Source organism: Eptesicus fuscus, unplaced genomic scaffold (genome assembly GCF_027574615.1).
Source record: "Eptesicus fuscus isolate TK198812 unplaced genomic scaffold, DD_ASM_mEF_20220401 scaffold_52, whole genome shotgun sequence".
In the NCBI taxonomy this organism is placed as follows: Eukaryota; Metazoa; Chordata; class Mammalia; order Chiroptera; family Vespertilionidae; genus Eptesicus; species Eptesicus fuscus.
Genome location: NW_026557626.1, coordinates 413,500 through 432,478, shown reverse-complemented (window position 1 = coordinate 432,478; position 18,979 = coordinate 413,500). Strand labels below are relative to the sequence as shown.

Below are 18,979 nucleotides of genomic sequence, written 5' to 3'. Positions count from 1 at the left end.
TGGTGTAAATCAATGCATCAAGAAATGCTCACCATAAAAATATTTTAGGGGAATGGATTTAAAACAAAACAAGTTAACACTATACTGATTTTTAGGCCTGCAATTTAAAAATATTAAATATTGCATGAGCTCACAGGTATAAAGAAAAACTAGAATTTTCATCATGTGGGTGTCTGGAAAGGCAAAGGGAATAACCATTTTAGTTCAAAGTTCTGCATGTCTTAAAAAGTAAAACCCTCACCTACACTACAACACTTAGATAAGTAAAACATACATTTACATAAAGAACTGAACCCAATATTCCCTGAAAATTTATTTCTAATACCCCATACCTGGAAATAACAAAAACCATAGTCAGATCAATAGACAAAGTGGTTATTGACAGAACACAATACTACTCAGCAATAAAAAATAATAAACTTTTCACATAAGAATTAGAGTTCAATCACAAAATAACTGTGTAGCATGAAAGAGTTGAATATTTGTTAAGATTTACACAAATTATAGTGTTTATAATATTATGAAAAATATAAACTAATCTTTTTAAGAAAGGAAAATGAGTGACTGTATTTAGAGCCGGGGAAGGCAGAAAGAGAGATTACAAAAGGGCAGGAGGTAAATTTAGGGTGTACTAAAGTAGGTTTAGAGTTGTTGGTATGAAAATTAATACAATAGTTAGTAAATAATAACACCAAGAATAATCTCTACCCTGGCCATTGCACTGCAGTTGGTTGGGCAGCATCCCTTGCCCTGAAAGCTTACTGGTTCCAGTCAAGGTCAGGGCACACGCCTACCTGGATGCTTTAATCTCTTCAAGGAAACATTAAGAATTAAGATGCTGCACTGCTCAGGGGGCTCAGTATGTTGGAGCATCCTCCTGTAAAGTACACCCTCAAAATTGATGGCTGGTTTGATTCATGCTAAAGGAACTTAACTAACTCGTTTGTAAATTAAATTCTTGTTCACAAAGACAAGGAGGAGGCAATTGATCCATGTTTTCTTTTTTTTAAAAAATATAATTTATTGATTTTTTACAGAGAGGAAGAGAGAGGGATAGACAGTTAGAAACATCGATGAGAGAGAAACATCGATCAGCTGCCTCTTGCACACCCCCTACTGAGGATGTGCCCGCAACCAAGGTACATGCCCTTGACCTGAATCGAACCTGGGACCCTTGAGTCTGCAGGCCGACGCTCTATCCACTGAGCCAAACCGGTTTCGGCCATGTTTTCTTTTTTATCGATGCTTCTTTTTTCTTTTCTTTCTCTCTCTCTCCCTTTCTCTCTCTCTCTCTTTCTCTGTCTCTCTCCCCCTCAAATTAATACACAATTCCCTGGGATAGAATTTTTAAAAATAAGCTGTTTATGTTTCAAGTATATATGGTTAAATCTAAACCTATATCTCTAGAACAGGTGTCAGAATCATCTGAACTCAGTGGAAGTCTGTCCCCTTTCATGTAAAGAATAAATATCACGGATTTCTAAAAAGAAAAACAACATCAAAACACACACACACACTATTAGTGTCATAGTCATGATCCCCACCTTGTTTTTATTTAAGCCCTTAAATCTATGGTTTTTGATTAAAGTCATCTCTTTGTGTTTTAAACTTCGGTTAGTCTTTGAGTGATAAAGATTAACTTTCCCACGGGAGAAGCTGTTACTGAGGGATTCCAACATAACTTTAGACACAGGAGTGAGCAGAGCCAATGGTGGACTAGAAACTGTGCTTTCCCCAGTGAGACCCATGTTTCAATGTCTATAAATATGGCCAGTGACACAGGAGGCAGGAGGTCGCCAACTTGCAGTCTTTCTTAAAGCAGAGAATCCTCCAGGGATCACATGGAGGCTGGTGTTGGGATTAGAAAGATGATTTCCTGAGACAGATATATTGTAAGTGTCTAAGGCTCCTCAGGATCTCACACAGTATTCCATCTATTGCATATCCTGCCCCATTACTGTGTCCTCCAACCAGTTTTGTGAAATTCTGTGGAAGCTGACCATCATCACTGTCTCCTTGTACATTTCTGTGATTGTCATTTTCCTCTGGAGAGCTATCCTTGTGGTGAGTAAACTAAAGCACCTTCCAGATGCACTTTTACTCCTAAATAAGCAAACGTGTTTAAGCCCGTGGATTCTTCATGTGCATTCAGGACTGTAAATTTCCCGCTGCAAATGATTTTTCTGAAGGGGCTGCCCATCAGGTCTTCTGAAGTATTGGTAACATAAGCAGAGCAAAGGTCTCATCTTCAGACTGACCTTTGCCCTCACCAGTAATCGAGGCACTAGGCTGAAAATTAAATGCACAAAATCACGTGGTCTTTCTTTTAAGGCCACGGGTTGCAATAAGTAATAAGCCAATACTGGACAGAAAGTGATTTCCGGACATTATACTGTCCCTTTCAAACCACATACACTTTTGGATAAACACAGTATCTACTCATCTCTTCATTCTGAAAGATCACATTTGTGTTTGCACATCATCTGTGGCAGTGATTAAACCAAAATCAAAGGTACAAATGTAAAAATACCTTTAAAAAGATTGTAAACTAGAGCACAGGAGAACAAGCGGTTTGCAGGTTAGTGAATAAGAATCCCCCCAAATTTATCACAGCATAATGTAACACTATGTCCCTGAGACAGGTGGAACTTCTTAGCTGAGAAGGGGTGCTCTGGATGAATCCTGGGTCAGGTTCATTTTCTCATCACAGAGAAATGAATGAAGATACTGCCAAGAGCTTGGAGGAACCATAATTAATTCCAGCAGAAGAGAGAACACAGAATACATTCCCCTCAGCACGCAGGGGTGGTGACCGATGCACACTCCTCAGGGGAATCAGGTGTTAGAGGTGAAATCTCTTCAGAGACAAAGAGACAGTGACATCATTTGGGTGGTAGGTCTGGGCATGTTAGCAAGTACAGTGCAGCTCCTTCAAGTCTCACGTGTACCTCAGATTTATGAGGAATCTAGCAGAGTGTATGTTCCCATAAAAGGGGTTTACATTGATGTAAAGGGTCTCATAGACCCTCAAGTTTTGTTTTTTAAAAAAAATATATTTTATTGATTTTTTACAGGGAGGAAGAGAGAGGGATAGAGAGAAACATCGATGAGAGAGAAACATCGGTCAGCTGCCTCTTGCACACACCCTACTGGGGATGTGCCTGCAACCAAGGTACATGCCCTTCACCGGAATCGAAACTGGGACCCTTCAGTCCACAGGCTGACGCTCTATCCACTGAGTCAAACCAGTTTCGGGCTCCTTAAGTTTTCTTTTAAGTGAGAAAAATAAACCATTCCCTGCACCTTTATGGCTTATCTCCAGTATGAACTCTGTGGTGTCTAGTGAGGGCAGCCCTTTCACTGAAATACTTCCCACATTCAATACACACATATGGCTTTTCTCCAGTGTGAACTCTGTGGTGTTTAGTGAGGGCAGCCCTTTCACTGAAATACTTCCCACATTCACTACACTCATATGGCTTTTCTCCAGTGTGAATTCTGTGGTGTATAGTGAGGTGAGACCTTTGACTGAAGGACTTCCCACAGTCACTACACTCATATGGCTTTTCTCCAGTGTGAACTCTCTGGTGTATAGTGAGGGCAGCCCTTTCACTGAAATACTTCCCACATTCACTACACACAAAAGGTTTTTCTCCAGTGTGAACTCTGCGGTGTCTAGTGAGGGCAGACCTTTGACTGAAGGACTTCCCACATTCACTACACACATATGGATTTTCTCCAGTGTGAACTCTGTTGTGTACAGCGAGGTGAGACCTTTGACTGAAACGCTTACCACATTCATTACACTCATATGGCTTTTCTCCAGTGTGAACTCTGTGGTGTATAGTGAGGGAAGCCCTTTCACTGAAATGCTTCCCACATTCACTACACTCATACGGCTTTTCTCCAGTAAGAACTCTGAGGTGTACAGTGAGGTTAGACCTTCGACTGAAGTGCTTCCCACAGTCACTACACTCATATGGCTTTTCTCCAGTGTGAACTCTGTGGTGTCTCGTGAGGGTAGACCTTTGAATGAAGGACCTCCCACAGTCACTGCACTTATACCGCTTTTCTCTAATGTGAACTCTGTTGTGTTTAATGAGAGCAGGGCTTTCACTGAAGACCTTCCCACAATCAGTACACTCACAGGGCTTTTCTACAGTGTGAACTCTACCCTGTTGTAGGTGGTTAAAGATTTGTCTGAACACTTTCCCACATTTATTAGACTCATTAATCATTTCTCCAGAGCAGAGACCTTTCTGATAAGCAACTTTCTGTTTCTGGCTGGCAGCTGTTTCACATTCAACCCACTGGTGATGTCTTTTTCCACGGAGACATTCCTGTGAAATCTCAGTGTTACTGTGTGGCTCCACAGTGTTAAGAGTGGCCTGGTGCTGGAGAAGCCCTGAGGTATCTGGGGAGTGTACCCCAACCTCAGTACTAGATTCAGGCACTCCAAAGAAGTAGAACCAGCAAGTTGTCACAGGCGAAGCACTCTCCATATCTTCTTTCCAGGGCTTCTCTCCACAGGCATCCTTCTGCTGCTGGTGAGGGTTTGTACTGAAATACAAGTCTCTCACACATGCATCACTTAAGAATACATTCTTCTCAAAGTATGCCACTTGTATCTCAGTCAGGTGCAAAATATCTTTTAACACCGAGAAGCACGGCTTACACAGATGGGTCCGCTGGGTGGCTGCAGCTGTCTTGGAAGCCCTGACCTGAGAGTCTCCTACAGATACACTGTGCTCAGAATAGGCCGCTCCATCATCCATTGTATGCCAAGGACCTGAAAACAGAGGAATGATGAGGAAATGAATGTTGACTGTGGTGACAGAGGGAAGTCCCATTATAAAACTCAGTTGCACATAATACATTGGTCTCATGCAACTGGCTGAAAATAAAAGACCTGAAAGATGAACTAATAAGATACAACTGTGAAGTTCTTGACCACTGAAGATCAAAAAACAAGAGAGACTTCAACAGAAATAGAGCAAAAACATGGCAAGCACCACATTGAAGAGAAGCGGACTGTGCAGCTCATTCTGCTGCTAACAGCATTCAGTAGATCTTCTCTGCTGGTGACATGGGCAAGCTTTGCAGAAGGTTGGTTACATCTCATTTCAAGTAAAATTCAATAAACAAGTAGCAGGTGTTTGAGGGTTATTTAAGCATGAATGTGCTCCTTATGACACTTACATAGGTCCATGTTGTAGTATACTGCAGAAAGAGATGTGCAGAGGAATAGGTGATGTAAAAAGGACACAAAGGCGAAGGTAGACAATGCTAGGAAGTCTCCAATGGAATGACAAGTCAGCAAAGTGTCAAGTGTGGAAAAGAAAGGAATAAATGAGGTGTGGCCATTGGAACCTGCACCAAACACTGTAGTACAGGAGCAGGATCCCGGTATAATCTGAACACCATCCTTATGTCATACTTCCCCCCAGTTGCTACTCAGCCGGGCTAAGCATTCTCTATGAACATCCTGTACGTTCACCCTGGAGAAACCCAGGGTTCTCCCTGCACCTCCTTTTCTAGAAGTATGTACAAACTAAATATTCTGAGTATCAATGAAAATTCAACAGAGGTGAGCAGCCATCACTTGCCAATAACATTCAGCTTGCAATAGTATCCAGGGACGGTAATATTACAAACAATAATTGGAGGGTCTTACAAGAACAGCCCCTGGTTCATGTATATAAAGAAGATAACTGACACAGGGTCTTTATCGACAGGAAAGGTGCAGAATTGGAAGCCATGGATATGGATAGAGTCATCCTCCCTGGAGTGGGAGAGCAGGAGGGACCCATTAAGCTGTCTGTGAGACTGCTGACACCCAGACACTTCCTGCAGTTCCTGAGGCAACTGGTGTCAGGGAGGTTTATGGAGTCTATTGCTCAGGGCTCTCTACACAGCTCAGCACTGGCAGCCACAGCCCATTTGACAAGACAGTGGGGGAAAGTAGTTGGGCCCATTGTCTGGTTTTGAGAGAGAGAGAGTGCTAAGTCTGGAGAATAAATAAGGAGTGGGCATCACCTCAAGACACTAGGAGAGATGTGAAGGTCTTACCTATGAATGATACAGGTGCAAACACTTCCAGCATCACATAACAGTACAGACGTCTCTGAGCCTCATCAAGGATCTCCCACTCCTCCTGAGAGAAGGCAATGGCCACGTCCTCAAAGTTCATATCCTGTCATATTAGGCACAGAACATCCCATGATAAGATTCTCTCTAGAGATTCTAACTTTGCCATACTACCCACCCTGCACATGCATATGCTCCCCTACTCCCCACATCAGAGAAGAAAGCAGCCCTTGGTCCCATTAAAGTCGATCCCTCCTTATATTCTTACTGATGCTGTGTCTTCCCACAACAATAAAGGCAGATGAACAGATACAAGTTACCTGTGCTCTCATCCTCAAATAGGAGTCACACTGCCCCCTTTCAATAATAGTTGGTGTCAGGAACATAGGGTAGGAGGAGATGTTGCACATAATGGGAATGTGATGGATTTGACTCTGGTCTTGTCAGGCAATACCCATGTTGTCCTCCAAGTTATCCCTCCAAGACAACAAACAACATAGTGAAGCCCATTGCACTTCTGACTCCAATCCCATTTTGCTGAGGCAATCACTCTACATTACCTGCTGCCCATAGTTCTTTGATCCACACTTGTCTCACACAGCTTCATTCCCAAAGACACAACTTTACTGTAACACAAGTAAGCCAGGACGAGGACAGGGTGTTTTCTAATCAGTTTCTTTCCCAAAATTCTAGGTCACCACCTCTGGAATACAGTTCTCTCTCACCCTTCTCTCTTCTCCTTTCCCCACGCCAGTGGGGATTTTCAAGTGCAGGTGACACCGAAGTATGCTATCTCATTCCTAGTGTTCACTGGGTCAGCCCTCAACAAGAAATGGCAGATGGGCACATATATGTCCTCTAAGCTCTACCCTTGTCATGTAGCATCACAGCAACCCATCTTGTTAGAAATTATCCTAAAATTCCCCATATCATATCATAAAGACACCATCAGAGATGGACTCCCTTTTTATTCATTTGCACATCATTGTTAGTGTCTGGCCACTTTGCTTTTAGTCCCAGGGACCACACTGATGTCATCATCCCCTTTGTGTAACTGTGCAGCTCAGCCCGGGTTCCCCACCTGCCACACTGACATAGAAGGCACCTCCCATACTGTTCTCTGGGTCACTGCATGCTCTGCCCTGAAGAGAACCTTGGGGGAGGAACCAAGATGGCGGCATAGGTTAAACACCTAACCTGCAGCCGGGCACAACAATTTCAAAAATACAACTAGAGGTCAGAACGGACATCGTCCAGAACCACAGGAAAGCTGGCGGACTGAAATGCCCACAGCTGGGGGGAAGGAGAAGGCCACGGGGATAGTCGGGGGAGCCGTAAAAGCCTGAGGTTGGAGAAACGGGCGGAGACACGAGCACGCGCGCCTGCGGGGAGCATGGAGCCGGAGAGGAAGGGGCGGCTGACGGCCTGGCCGGCGTTCACTGGCAGGAAGGAGATAAAGGCTCCGGATTGCGCTGAGCGCTGGCTCCGACTGCACTGAACCCCAGGTCCGGACGAAACCCTGGGAAGACAGGCGCAGGCTGGGGGAATGAATCTGGGATGTGGGGCACAGGCACAGAGGAGCGGCGGAAGGCAGAGCTCCAGAGGCGCGCACGGGAAGGGGCGCAAAGGACGGACTGTTGCCTGCGCCACTGAACTGCCCTAGCGGGAAGGAGACAAGGGCTCCGGATCGTGCTGAACCCCAGTTCCGACTGCACTGAACCCCAGTTCCGGGCGAAACCCTGGGAAGCCAGGCGCATGCTGGGAGAATGAATTTGGGCTGTGGGGCGGAGGCACAGAGGAGCAGCGGAAGGCAGAGCTCCAGAGGCGTGCACGGGAAGGCGCACAGAGGATGTACTGTTGCCTGCGCCACTGAATGGCCCTGCTGGGTAGGAGACAAAGGCGCCAGACTGCGCTGAGACCCAGTTCCAACTACACTGAAACCCAGTTCCAGGCGAGAATCTGGGAATCCAGATTCATTAGGGGAGAGACTGGACTGTTTGGCAGCGGGCGAAACTTCAGGGCGCGTTTCTCTCAGAGGTCTTTGCAAGGAGTACAGAGGGACACAGACACAGGAACCTCATAGGGCGGGGCTGACAGGAAGCCAAGGTTGTAGGCTCCACCCTGTGACCCCGCCACATCCAAGCTGAGCACAGAAGCTTTTCCCTGCTGAGTGCCTCAGGCAGTAGCTGACCTACACTCCATCAGAGACCCAGAAACGAGGGCATCTAGTGGTTGGTGTGAGATGACACCAGATTTCAACCACTCGCATAAGGGATACATTCCAGAGGCAGACTCAGTGAGCGCCAAAGCATTACTGCATCAAGACTCGGCCCATAAACATGTCTCCTGCACAGCAACTCTTCCTATATAGACAAGAGGGTCCTCACGGACAATTGGCCTGGAGGACAATTCCTCCCAGTCACACCAACAACAATCAAGACTTAAGTGTACAAAGGAGGACCAAGATGGAGACATAGGGCGGCAGCCTGATCGTTGCCTACCACAACAATATTGAGACTACGACGGCAGAGCAGAGCAGACACCATCCGGAACCACCGGAGGGCTGGCTGAGCAGATGCTCTACAACTAGAATAAAAGAGAGGGGTACGCGGGATGATGCTGATGCCGGTGACCCAAAGTCCACACTTTAAGAACTGTGGCTCAGGCGACACAATGGTGGCCAGGAACGTGCTCGGCGCAGTTCCCCCGGCGGTCTCCGGCTGAGGGGACGGCTCCACTCGCTGCCGAGCACGGACAGACGAGCCCCTGGGAGACATGGGGTGGGAGACTCCGCGCTTGCTGACCTCCGAGTCCTTCAAGAATCTCAACGCTCCGAAAGTGGCCAGGTGCGCACGCTCGGCGACCGGCCACCCCTGCAGACCCAAGGGCCGACGCAGCGACACCGGACCAGCCCGCCGCCACGCACCGGGCACACTGGAGCTTCGCCGAGCCCGTCGCCCAACTAATTCTGCGGCAGCCGCCCTGGAGCTCTGAGAAAATGACCTAAGGAATTGCTGAGAGGGAATTGACCAACAGGAATTAGGATCAAGAAGACAAAACCCCGCAGAGACCCGAGTCCAGGCGAGGATGCAAGCCTCGGGGCTCAGGTGTGGTCACACGCACTTGGGTCTAGGTGAGGCCTCACGCCCCTGGGTCTGGGTGAGGCCACGCGCCCCTGGGTCCAGGTGAAGCCGGATTTCGGGTTCGGGTGAGGCCATGTGCCCCTGGGTCCGGGTGAAGCTGAATCCTGGGTCCGGGTGAAGCTGTGGGCACCTGGATGCGGGTAAGGCTAGGTCCCGCGTCCGGGTGAGGCCGTGCGCCCCTGGATCCAGGTGAGACCACGTGACCAGGGGTCTGGGAGAGGTCATGCGCCCCTGGGTCCGGGTGAGGCCACGTGCCCCTGGTTCTAGGTGAAGCTAGATCCCGGGTCAGGGTGAGGCCATGTGTCCCTGGGTCTGGGAGAGGCCACGCGCCCCCGGGTCCAGGTGAGGCCATGTTTCCCTGGATCCGGGTGAGACTGGGTCCCGGGTCCAGGTGAGGCCACGCGTCCCTGGGTCTGGGAAAGGCCACGAGCCCCCGGGTCCTGGTGAGGCCGTGTGTCCCCGGGTCCGGGTGAGGCCTCGCGCACCTCGGTCTGGGTGAGGCCACGTGCCCCTGGGTCTGGGAGAGGCCACGTGCCCCTGGGCCCGGGTGAGGCCATGTGTCCCCGGATCCGGGTGAGGCCTCGCACACCTAGGTCCGGGTGAGGCCACGCGCCCCTGGGTCTGGGAGAGGCCACTCGCCCCCGGGTCCGGGTGAGGCCATGTGTCCCTGGATCCGGGTGAGGCCTCGCGCACCTAGGTCCGGGTGAGGCCATGTGTCCCTGGATCTGGGTGAGGCCTCTTTCACCTAGATTCAGGTGAGGCCACGCGCCCCTGGGTCTGGGAGAGGCCACGCGCCCCCGGGTCGAGGTGAGGCCATGTGTCCCTGGATCCGGGTGAGGCTGGGTCCAGGGTCCGGCCACGCGCCCCTGGGTCTGGGAGAGGTCACGCGCCCCTGGGTCCGGGTGAGTCCATGTGTCCCTGGATCCAGGTGAGGCCTCGCGCACCTAGGTCCAGGTGAGGCCACGCGCCCCTGGGTTTGTGTGAGGCCACGTTCCCCTGAGTCCGGGTGAAACCGTGCCCCTGGGTCCGGCCGAGGCCAAACCAGAGGGAGTCGGACCTACATTACCACCATTTGTCCACCATCCAGTGCTCAGGGGTCAGTGCTGACATGTACAGATAAGGAACTGGTGGACATTGAAATTGGGTCTCTAAAGAACTGTTGGTCCAGAAAGAAATTCACTACAGACTGATTCATTTGCCTGTCAGCATAACTATTATTGCTCAGCTCACATTCAGTTCTTATAAGTATGTATCTAGGGACACATGATCTCGCTCATCTAGGGGAAATGATGAACAACATAGACTGATGAACAAGAACAGAACCAGAAACAAGGAGGCATCGATCAGACTAGTGGGCCTCAGAGGGAGGATAGGGGAGGTTGGGGGGAGGGGGGAGAGATCAACCAAAGGACTTGTGTGCATGCATATGAGCCTATCCAATGTTTAAGTTCAACCGGGGGTTGGGGCATCCGTGGGGAGGGGTGTGGGATGGGAATGGGGGGATGAGGACAAATATGTGACACCTTAATCAAGAAAGAAATTAAAAAAAAAAAAGAAAAAAAAAAAGAGAACCTAGGCTGCTTGTCCTCACAGGTCCCTAGGCTGTGCTGGTGTCAGATGTGTGTTCACTGACTAGTTTCTTAAAACATATATACTGATTTCAGAGAGAGAGAGAAATAGGAATATAATACATATATACTAATAAAAAAGTAATACGGTAATTCAACTGGGAGACCTTCCGGATATCCTTCAGGATAAAGCCTGAGGCTTGGATCCCAGGTCCGGGTGAGGCCGTGCGCCCCTGGATCCGGATGAGGCTGGTCCCGGGTCCGGGTGAGGCTGGGTCCCGGGTCAGGGCGAGGCCGCACCCCTGGGTCCGGGAGAGGCCACGCACTCCTGGGTCCGGCTGAGGCTGGATCCCGCGACTGCGTGAGGCCGCACACACCTGGGTCCGGGTGAGGACATGCGCCCCTGAGTCCGGGTGAAGCTGGATCCCGGGTCCGGGTGAGGCCGTGTGCCCCTGGATCCGGGTGAGGCTGGGTCCCGGGTCCGGGTGAGGCCGTGCGCCCCTGGATCTGGGTGAAGCTGGGTCCCGTGTCCGGGTGAGGTCATGTGCCCCTGGATCCGGGTGAGGCTGGGTCCCGGGTCCGGGTGAGGCCATGCCCTTGGGTCTGGGAGAGGCCACGCGCCCCTGGGTCCGGGTGAGGCCACACACCCCTGGGTCTGGGTGAGGCCACGCGCCCCTGGGCCCAGATGAGGCTGGATCCCGGGACCGGGTGAGGCCGCACACACCTGGGTCCGGGTGAGGCCATGCGCCCCGGGGCCTGGGTGATGCTGGGTCCCAGGTCCGGGTGAAGCCGCGCCCCTGCATTTGGGCGAGACCAAACCAGAGGGAGTCGGACCTGCATTACCACCATTTGTCCACAATCCAGAGCTGAAAAGTCAGTGCCGACATGTACACATAAGGAACTGGTGGACATTGAAATTGGGTCTCTCAAGAACTGTTGGTCCAGAAAGAAACTTACTACAGACTGATTCATTTGCCTGTCAGCATAACTATTATTGCTCGTCTCACATTCGGTTCTTATAAGTATGTTTCTAGTGACACATGATCTCGCTCATGTCGGCCTCAGAGGGAGGGTAGGAGAGGGTGGGGATCGGGGGGAGAGATCAACCAAGGGACTTGTGTGCATGCATACGAGCCTAACCAATGGTTAAGGACAACAGGGGTGTGGGGGCATCCGTGGGGAGGAGTGGGGGATGGGAATGGGGGGATGAGGACAAATATGTGACACCTTAATCAATAAAGAAATTAAAAAAAAAAAAAAAGCCTGAGGCTTGGCTGTCCTGTAAAGCATCCCTAAACGACCCTCAGCCCTTTGCCCCGCCGGCCCTCACCCATGCACCAAGCCCCTATCTATACTAATAAAAAGGTAGTATGCTAATTAGACCAGGAGACATTCTGGACATCCTGCCAGACACAGCCGTGGTGGCGGGGTTAAGGTAGAGGCGGTTCGGGGTGATCAGTCCAGGAAGGGAGGGCATTTGCAGGTGATCAGGGCAGCAAGAGGGGCCAGTTGGCCGGCGGCAAGGGGCAATTGGGGGCAAGCAGGCTTGCAGGGGGACAGTTAAGGGCATACAGGTCGGCAGGGGGACAGCTGGGGGCAAGCAGGCGGGGGGGAGGGGTGGCGCAGTTTGGGGCAAGCAGGCCAGCAGGGGGGGAAGCTGGGGGTGAGCGAACTGGTGGGCAAGGGGGGGGGCAGTTGGGGGCAAGTAGGCAAGAAGGGGTGGAAGCTGGTGGTGAGCAGGTTGGTGGTGGGGCGGGCAGGTGAGCAGGTTGGTGGTGGGGCCGGCAGGGAGGGACAGTTGAGGGCGAGAAGGCCAGCGGGGTGGGATAGTTGGGAGCGAGCAGGTCAGCAAGTAGAGTGGTTAGGGGCGATCAGGCAGGCAGGCAGGTAGGTGAGTGGTTAGTAGCCAGGGGTCCTGGATTGCAAGAGAGATATCCTACTGGTGGTTTAGGCCTGATCGCAGAGGGGATCCCAGATTGGATAGGGAGCAGGCCAGGCTGAGGGACATTCCTTCCTGCCCCATGCACGAAATTCATGCAATGGGCCAGTAGTATATATACACTGAGTTGCCTTGTAATTATGATCTGTGAATGCATAATAATCTGGCAACTGAGAATATATCCTATATAATAAAAGGTTAATATGCAAATTGTCTCCTCGACCAGGAGATCAACCAGCAGGCAGGCTGGCCAACTGCCAGTATCCCCTCCCCATGGTCAGGCTGGCCAGATCCCACTCATGAACGAATTCATGCAACAGGGGTCTTGTATACACACACTGAGTGGCCAGATTATTATGCATTGAGAGATCATAATAATCTGTCCACTGTGTGTGTGTGTGTGTGTGTGTGTGTGTGTACAGAGGGAGAGAGAGTGAGAGAGATCTATTTTTTGTTCCATTAATTTTATACATTCTTGTAATTGATATATATATATATATAGTAGGACTTCGGGTTACGTCGGAGATCTGTTCCTATGGCGCGACATAATGCAATTTTCACTGTAAGTCAAAACCCCCCTACATAAGCACCTACGTCACTCACATGGCACACATACACAGCAGAAATGAAGTGAAACAGTAAAAAAAATTAAATGAAAAATAACAATTCCCTCCGGGTGAGGCCATGTGTCCCTGGATCCGGGTGAGGCCTCGCACACCTAGGTCCGGGTGAGGCCACGCGCCCCTGGGTCTGGGAGAGGCCACGCGCCCCCGGGTCCGGGTGAGGCTGGGTCCCGGGTCCGGGTAAGCCACGTGCCCCTGGATCTGGGAGAGCCCACGCGCCCCTGGGTCCGGGTGAGGCCATGTGTCCCTGGATCCGGGTGAGGCTGGGTCCCGGGTCCGGGTGAGGCCTCGCGCACCTAGCTCCGGGTGAGGCCACGCGCCCCCTGGTCCAGGTGAGGCCATGTGTCCCTGGATCCAGGTGAGGCTTCGCATACCTAGGTCCGGGTGAGGCCTCGCGCACGTAGGTCCGGGTGAGGCCACGTGCCGCTGGGTCTGAGAGAGGCCACGCGCCCCTGGGTCTGGGAGAGGCCACGTGCCCCTGAGTCCGGGTGAAGCCATGCCCTTGGGTCCGGCCGAGACCAAACCAGAGGGAGTCGGACCTCAGTTACCACCATTTGTCCACCATTGAGAGCTGAGGGGTCAGTGCTGACATGTACAGATAAGGAACTGGTGGACATTGAAATTGGGTCTCTCAAGAACTGTTGGTCCAGAAAGAAACTCACTACAGACTGATTCATTTGCCTGTCAGCATAACTATTATTGCTCGTCTCACATTCAGTTCTTATAAGTATATCTCTAGGGACACATGATCTCGCTCATCTAGGGGAAATGATGAACAACATAGACTGATGAACAAGAACAGAACCAGAAACAAGGAGGCATCGATCGGTCTATCGGGCCTCAGAGGGAGGATAGGGGAGGGTGGGGGGAGGGGGAAGAGATCAACCAAAGGACTTGTGTGCATGCATACGAGCCTATCCAACGGTTAAGTTCAACAGGGGGTTGGGGCATCCGTGGGGAGGGGTGTGGGATGGGAATGGGGGGATGAGGACAAATATGTGACACCTTAATCAATAAAGAAATTTAAAAAATAAATAAAATAAAATAAAACAATAAAAAAAAGAAAAATAACAATTCCTGACCCTTACTTGTGGTAAATAAATAATAAAAAGCATAAAGCACATACGTACATATAAGGGTAAATATTAGATTATCCTTACCTCTACTACTGTTGTTGGTTTGCACACTGGACGTTGCAAAGTGGGGAAAGACAGGCTTACACTAGGCTGCTGCAGGGAGGAGGTTTGAGAGGGAGAACTTTCAGAAGGTGCTGGAGATCCTGGGTCAGGTGAGTCTGGAGAAGCATATGAGGTAGAGGGTACGGGATCTGTTGCAGGCCTCTCCACCTTCTTAAAATAATGTTCGAGGCTCGTATGGAAGGATATCTTCTTCTTGTCCTCCCAAATCTCCTTATAACACCGCAGGCTATCCATGATCCCTCTGGCAGCCTTAGTGTACCTGTCACTGTTGGGGTCCTGAGCCTCAAACCTTGCCAAGGCATCCTCTATCATGGCAAAGGCCCCTGCTAATTCCTTGCTTGTCAATCTCCTGGGCTCTGGGGTTGGTGTGTCTTCCTCTTCAATGAACTGCTGTTTCAGTTGAGTGTGGTCCTCGGCAATAGCTCCTCTCCATGAGACGCCAGCAGCTCTGTGACATCCTCAGCCTCCACCTCCAAATCAAGCTGCTTACTCAACTCAACAACATTCTTGATGATAACCTCAACTAAATCCTCAAAGCCATGGAAAACAGCATATGATTCATGTAGGTAAAGACCATAACACGGCACAGGCTGCCACAAAGAACCCTTACCTAGAGAAAGAGGGCAGAAGTTGAAGCCATGCATGTGGACACTGTCATCCTTCCATGGAAAGAAAGTGAAAGCTGGGACCCATTAAGCTCACTGCAAGACGCCTGACTCCCTACCACTTCCTGTACTTTTTGAGGTTATAGGTGTTAGGGTTGTTTGTGGAGTCCTTTGCTCAGGGCTCCCCATCCAGCTCATCCCTGGCAGCCACAGCACTTTTGACAGGACAGTAGGGGACATTAGCAGACACCATGTTCTGCCTGTGGGAGAGAGAAAGCTACGGCTGAGCCATAAAGGAAGAGAGGTCATCACCGCAGGACACTGGGAGAATGTGAAGGTCTTACCTACAGATGACGCAAGTGCAAACACTTCCAGCATCACCTCGCAGTACAGAATTCTCTGAGCCTCATCAAGGAGTCACCATTCCTCCTGAGAGAAGGCAATGGCCACGTCCTCAAAGTTCACATCCTGTCATAATGGGGACAGTACAGCTCATGATCAGAGTCACTCCTAACATTATAAGTCTATCCTACTACCCACCCTCCAAACACATCTGCTCTTTCCACTCTACACATCAGAGAAAATACCAGCCCTTCATCCCATGAAACCCACTGTCTTCTTATTTTCCTGCTCACATTTTTCTTCCAACAACAATTAAGGCAGTTGAGCAGATAGAAGATACCTGAGCTCTGGACATCCCATGTACGCCACACTGCCTCTTATCAATACAGTGGGTGTCAATATATAGGTTAGAGATATGTTGGCCATAAAGAGAGTGTGAGTGATTTGTTACTGTTTTCTCAGGAAATAGCATTATAGTCCCTCAGATTGTAGCAATAAGACACCAAAAACATGGCATCACACTTCACCGTCTTCACCCCAATCCCAATGTGCTGAGGCCATTGCTTTGTACTACCTGCTGTACATAGTTCCTTGAACAACACTTCTCTCACACATCTTCATTCCCAGAGGCACAATTTCAAATAAAATGCAAATATACCATAGTGTGGATACATTATTTCCTAATCACCTTCTTTTCCAAAATTATAGTTCACCACCTCCATAATCTATTTCTCTCTTACCCTTCTTCCTTACCCGGGCCAGTGGAGATTTACAAGCCTGGATAACACTGATTAATGCTATGTCGTTCTTTTCAACCAGTGTATCACAACCAACAACAAAAGACAGGTGGTTAGTTAGATAGCACCTAAGCTCTTAACCTAGAATGTAGCACCCAAACTCCTAGCTTTACAGGCCATTACCCTAAAGTTCACCTTATTGTTACATCCAGGGACCACCAGAAACAGACTCTGCCTTCATTCACTCTATGTCAATGTCATGGTGCTGTGGCCATGAATTCACCTTCCCTCTCCGAGTGCCCATCACTCTTTCTACCACAATTCTCTCACACCTGCACTGCCACAGGCCCAGCCCCCATACTCATCTTCAAGCCTTTTACTTATTACTCAGCATGTGTGGTCAGAGGATGGTTGCCATATTGAATCAGGATCAAGCACTACCCAGACTCTGATAGTCCACACTCATAGAGGCAGCCTTGATTCCTGCTACGTAGGCCTCTCTCCATGACTGTTTATTTCCTTCAACCTCAACTATTAAGAACAACAATCAGATCTCAGATATCCATAGCCCACCTCCTGTGATGCTGCACTTGATGTCTCTTCACTAGTCACAGTCAATATCTCTGACTTAACCTTCACTCAAATCCCAGCCCTGATGGCCCTCTGCACCATGCCCAGTGAGTCTCATAGATGACCACTCAAGCCTCTTAGATAATCCACAAGACTGACCGCAACTCCCCATAGCAAGGCCACACCAAGAGTCACAAGAAAATCCTGGTGAGAGTTTAGAAAAGTTGATATGTACCAGCCTCAGTCTCATCTTGTTTGAATTACTCTTTGGCCTCCAATTAATCTCAGGTCCACTCACCTTTTACAAGCTTTGGCCACTGCTAAACGATTATCTCTCCCCCACACTCTACAGGACAACTTCTGTCCCTACGCTGTGTTGTGACTCCCACTTCTCACAAACAGTGGCCCCAGGAAGAAAGCCATTCCTCAGGTTCACACTGTCCCTTCTGAACTACTACTACCATTAACAATCTGCCCATGATCCCCTGTATTAAAGTGATATACTGTCCTAGATGATGTGTCTCATTTGGTTGAGCACAGACCCATGCACTGGTGTGAGGTCACATGCCTGGGTTGTGGGCTGGATCCACAGTAGAGATTGTGCAGGTGGCAACCAATCCCTATTTTTTGCTCATCCCTGTTGCTCTGTCTTTCTCACCTTCCCCTCTCCTCCTCCTTTCGACATCTAAAATCAATAAAAATATAGATGTACTTTTTAAAAAAACATACCTGCACGTTCCTGATTCAGCTCCCTCTTTACTCCAAGTCGTTGCACATTCTGGAACCTGTGTCTGGAGGACCACACACTCACTACACTGGTCGCCAAAAACAAGGTCCACTCCATGTAGCCCTCCTCCTGGCCTTTGGAATCTGGGCTCAGTGTCTGTTCAAAGTCCCCAGGTCCCCGGGATACAAGAGCGGCTGACGGACCCAGGACTCTACTATCTCAGAGGCCACAAGGGGGTGAGGCCCTGAAATAAGCTCCACAAACCCGTACACCTGATCGATTCTGCATTTGCAGGAATTTGTGGAAAGATAATGGTCTGTTGGGAGCCTGGCAACCACCAGGCTCTCTGGGCTCAGGCTGCTCAGTGCCCTTGCCCAGCCCGGAGGCCAGGTGCCCTCCAGATGCCTGTGTGATCTCAGGGCTCAGTCCCCAGTGCTCACTCCTGCCAGTTCCCTTGTCATTTACAGGACTTCCCCTTCCTGTCCACAATGCTGTCCTCTGTCTTCTAGTCTGTTCTTCCTCTGAGCAATGTCAGGGAAAGTTAGAATCCTGCCTCAGAAAATGTCCCTCTTTTTTTCACAACCATCGATGGTCCCAGCGTTCTGAGAATGAAAGTAAAACTCTCACGCAAAACCACACCTCATCTCTTTGTTGCCTTTAGACCCAAACAGGCCCGGGTTCCCGAATCCTCCCAGCTCAGTGTCACCATCACGTCCTCACAAGGTGGCACTGCAGCCTCCCACCCTCTTCCCCATCACCCACGTGTCACCACCAGGGACTCACCATTCCGGACGCTGGGACCTGGGCGGCAGGACCTGAGCGGCGCCGGCCCCCAGGCTGGAGGGTTCAGGGGGGTCGGGCTGCGGGAACGCTGAGAGCAGAGAGGCGTCCGGGAGGCACGGGGACCCCGATCTCGGTCTGTTGGGGCTCCAGGGGCCTCAGACACACCCTGCACCGCAGGCAGCGGCCTCCCAGGCCTCCTCCTACTCACGTCCAGTGCCCTGAAGCCTGTGACTCTGTGAACAACAGATCTAAAACTTTAAAATGGCCACCGCGAGGAGGAAGGCGGAAGTCCCGCCCTAACCGGATGCGAAGACAACAAAATGCCCTTTGGCTCCGCCCACACCAGTGCAGTGCTTTCTGGGTAATGTAGTTTTATCAACAGCCAAGCAGGGCTAGAAACCCAGCCATTGAGTTAGGTGAATAAAAGTGTTGTGGCAGAGAGAGTGTTGGCTGGGAAGGGACAAGATGCGTCCATAGGTTTGGCTAACTGCAAAAGACGGACAGATCTCCCAGGGCAGTGGTTCCCAACCTTCCTAATGCCGCGACCCTTTAATACAGTTCCTCACGTTGTGGTGGCCCCCAACCGTGAAATTATTTTCGTTGCTACTTCATAACTGTAATTTTGCTACTGTGATGAATCCTAATGTAAATATCTG

General features: G+C 50.0%; 1 protein-coding gene across 7 annotated transcripts; it reads right to left on the bottom strand.

The window, feature by feature from the left end:
* Nucleotides 1-293: 293 nt before the first annotated feature.
* On the bottom strand, nt 294-18,588 carry LOC129148479 (zinc finger protein 501-like). Of its 7 annotated transcripts, none has more exons than XM_054713462.1 (5): nt 18,324-18,588; nt 15,509-15,632; nt 14,521-15,169; nt 6,070-6,193; nt 294-4,789 (listed from the first exon to the last, which is right to left on the bottom strand). In XM_054713462.1, exons 3-5 carry the CDS (start codon nt 14,869-14,871, stop codon nt 3,306-3,308), a joined length of 1,959 nt encoding a protein of 652 aa, XP_054569437.1. In that variant the 5' UTR covers nt 14,872-15,169; nt 15,509-15,632; nt 18,324-18,588; the 3' UTR covers nt 294-3,305. The 7 variants fall into 7 exon arrangements, with proteins under 7 accessions (XP_054569437.1, XP_054569438.1, XP_054569442.1 ...); XM_054713463.1 differs by having other exon boundaries at nt 14,521-14,654; XM_054713467.1 differs by lacking the exon at nt 14,521-15,169.
* Nucleotides 18,589-18,979: the final 391 nt, after the last annotated feature.

Excerpts from the sequence above, each read along its gene's own strand:
- LOC129148479 (XM_054713462.1), bottom strand. The coding sequence starts at position 14,871 with ATGATAGAGGATGCCTTGGCAAGGTTTGAGGCTCAGGACCCCAACAGT. Across the intron at positions 6,194-14,520 it reads AACCAACAACAGTAGTAGAG|GATATGAACTTTGAGGACGT; the intron begins GTAAGGATAATC and ends CTAATATGACAG. Across the intron at positions 4,790-6,069 it reads TGCACCTGTATCATTCATAG|GTCCTTGGCATACAATGGAT; the intron begins GTAAGACCTTCA and ends CTCTGTTTTCAG.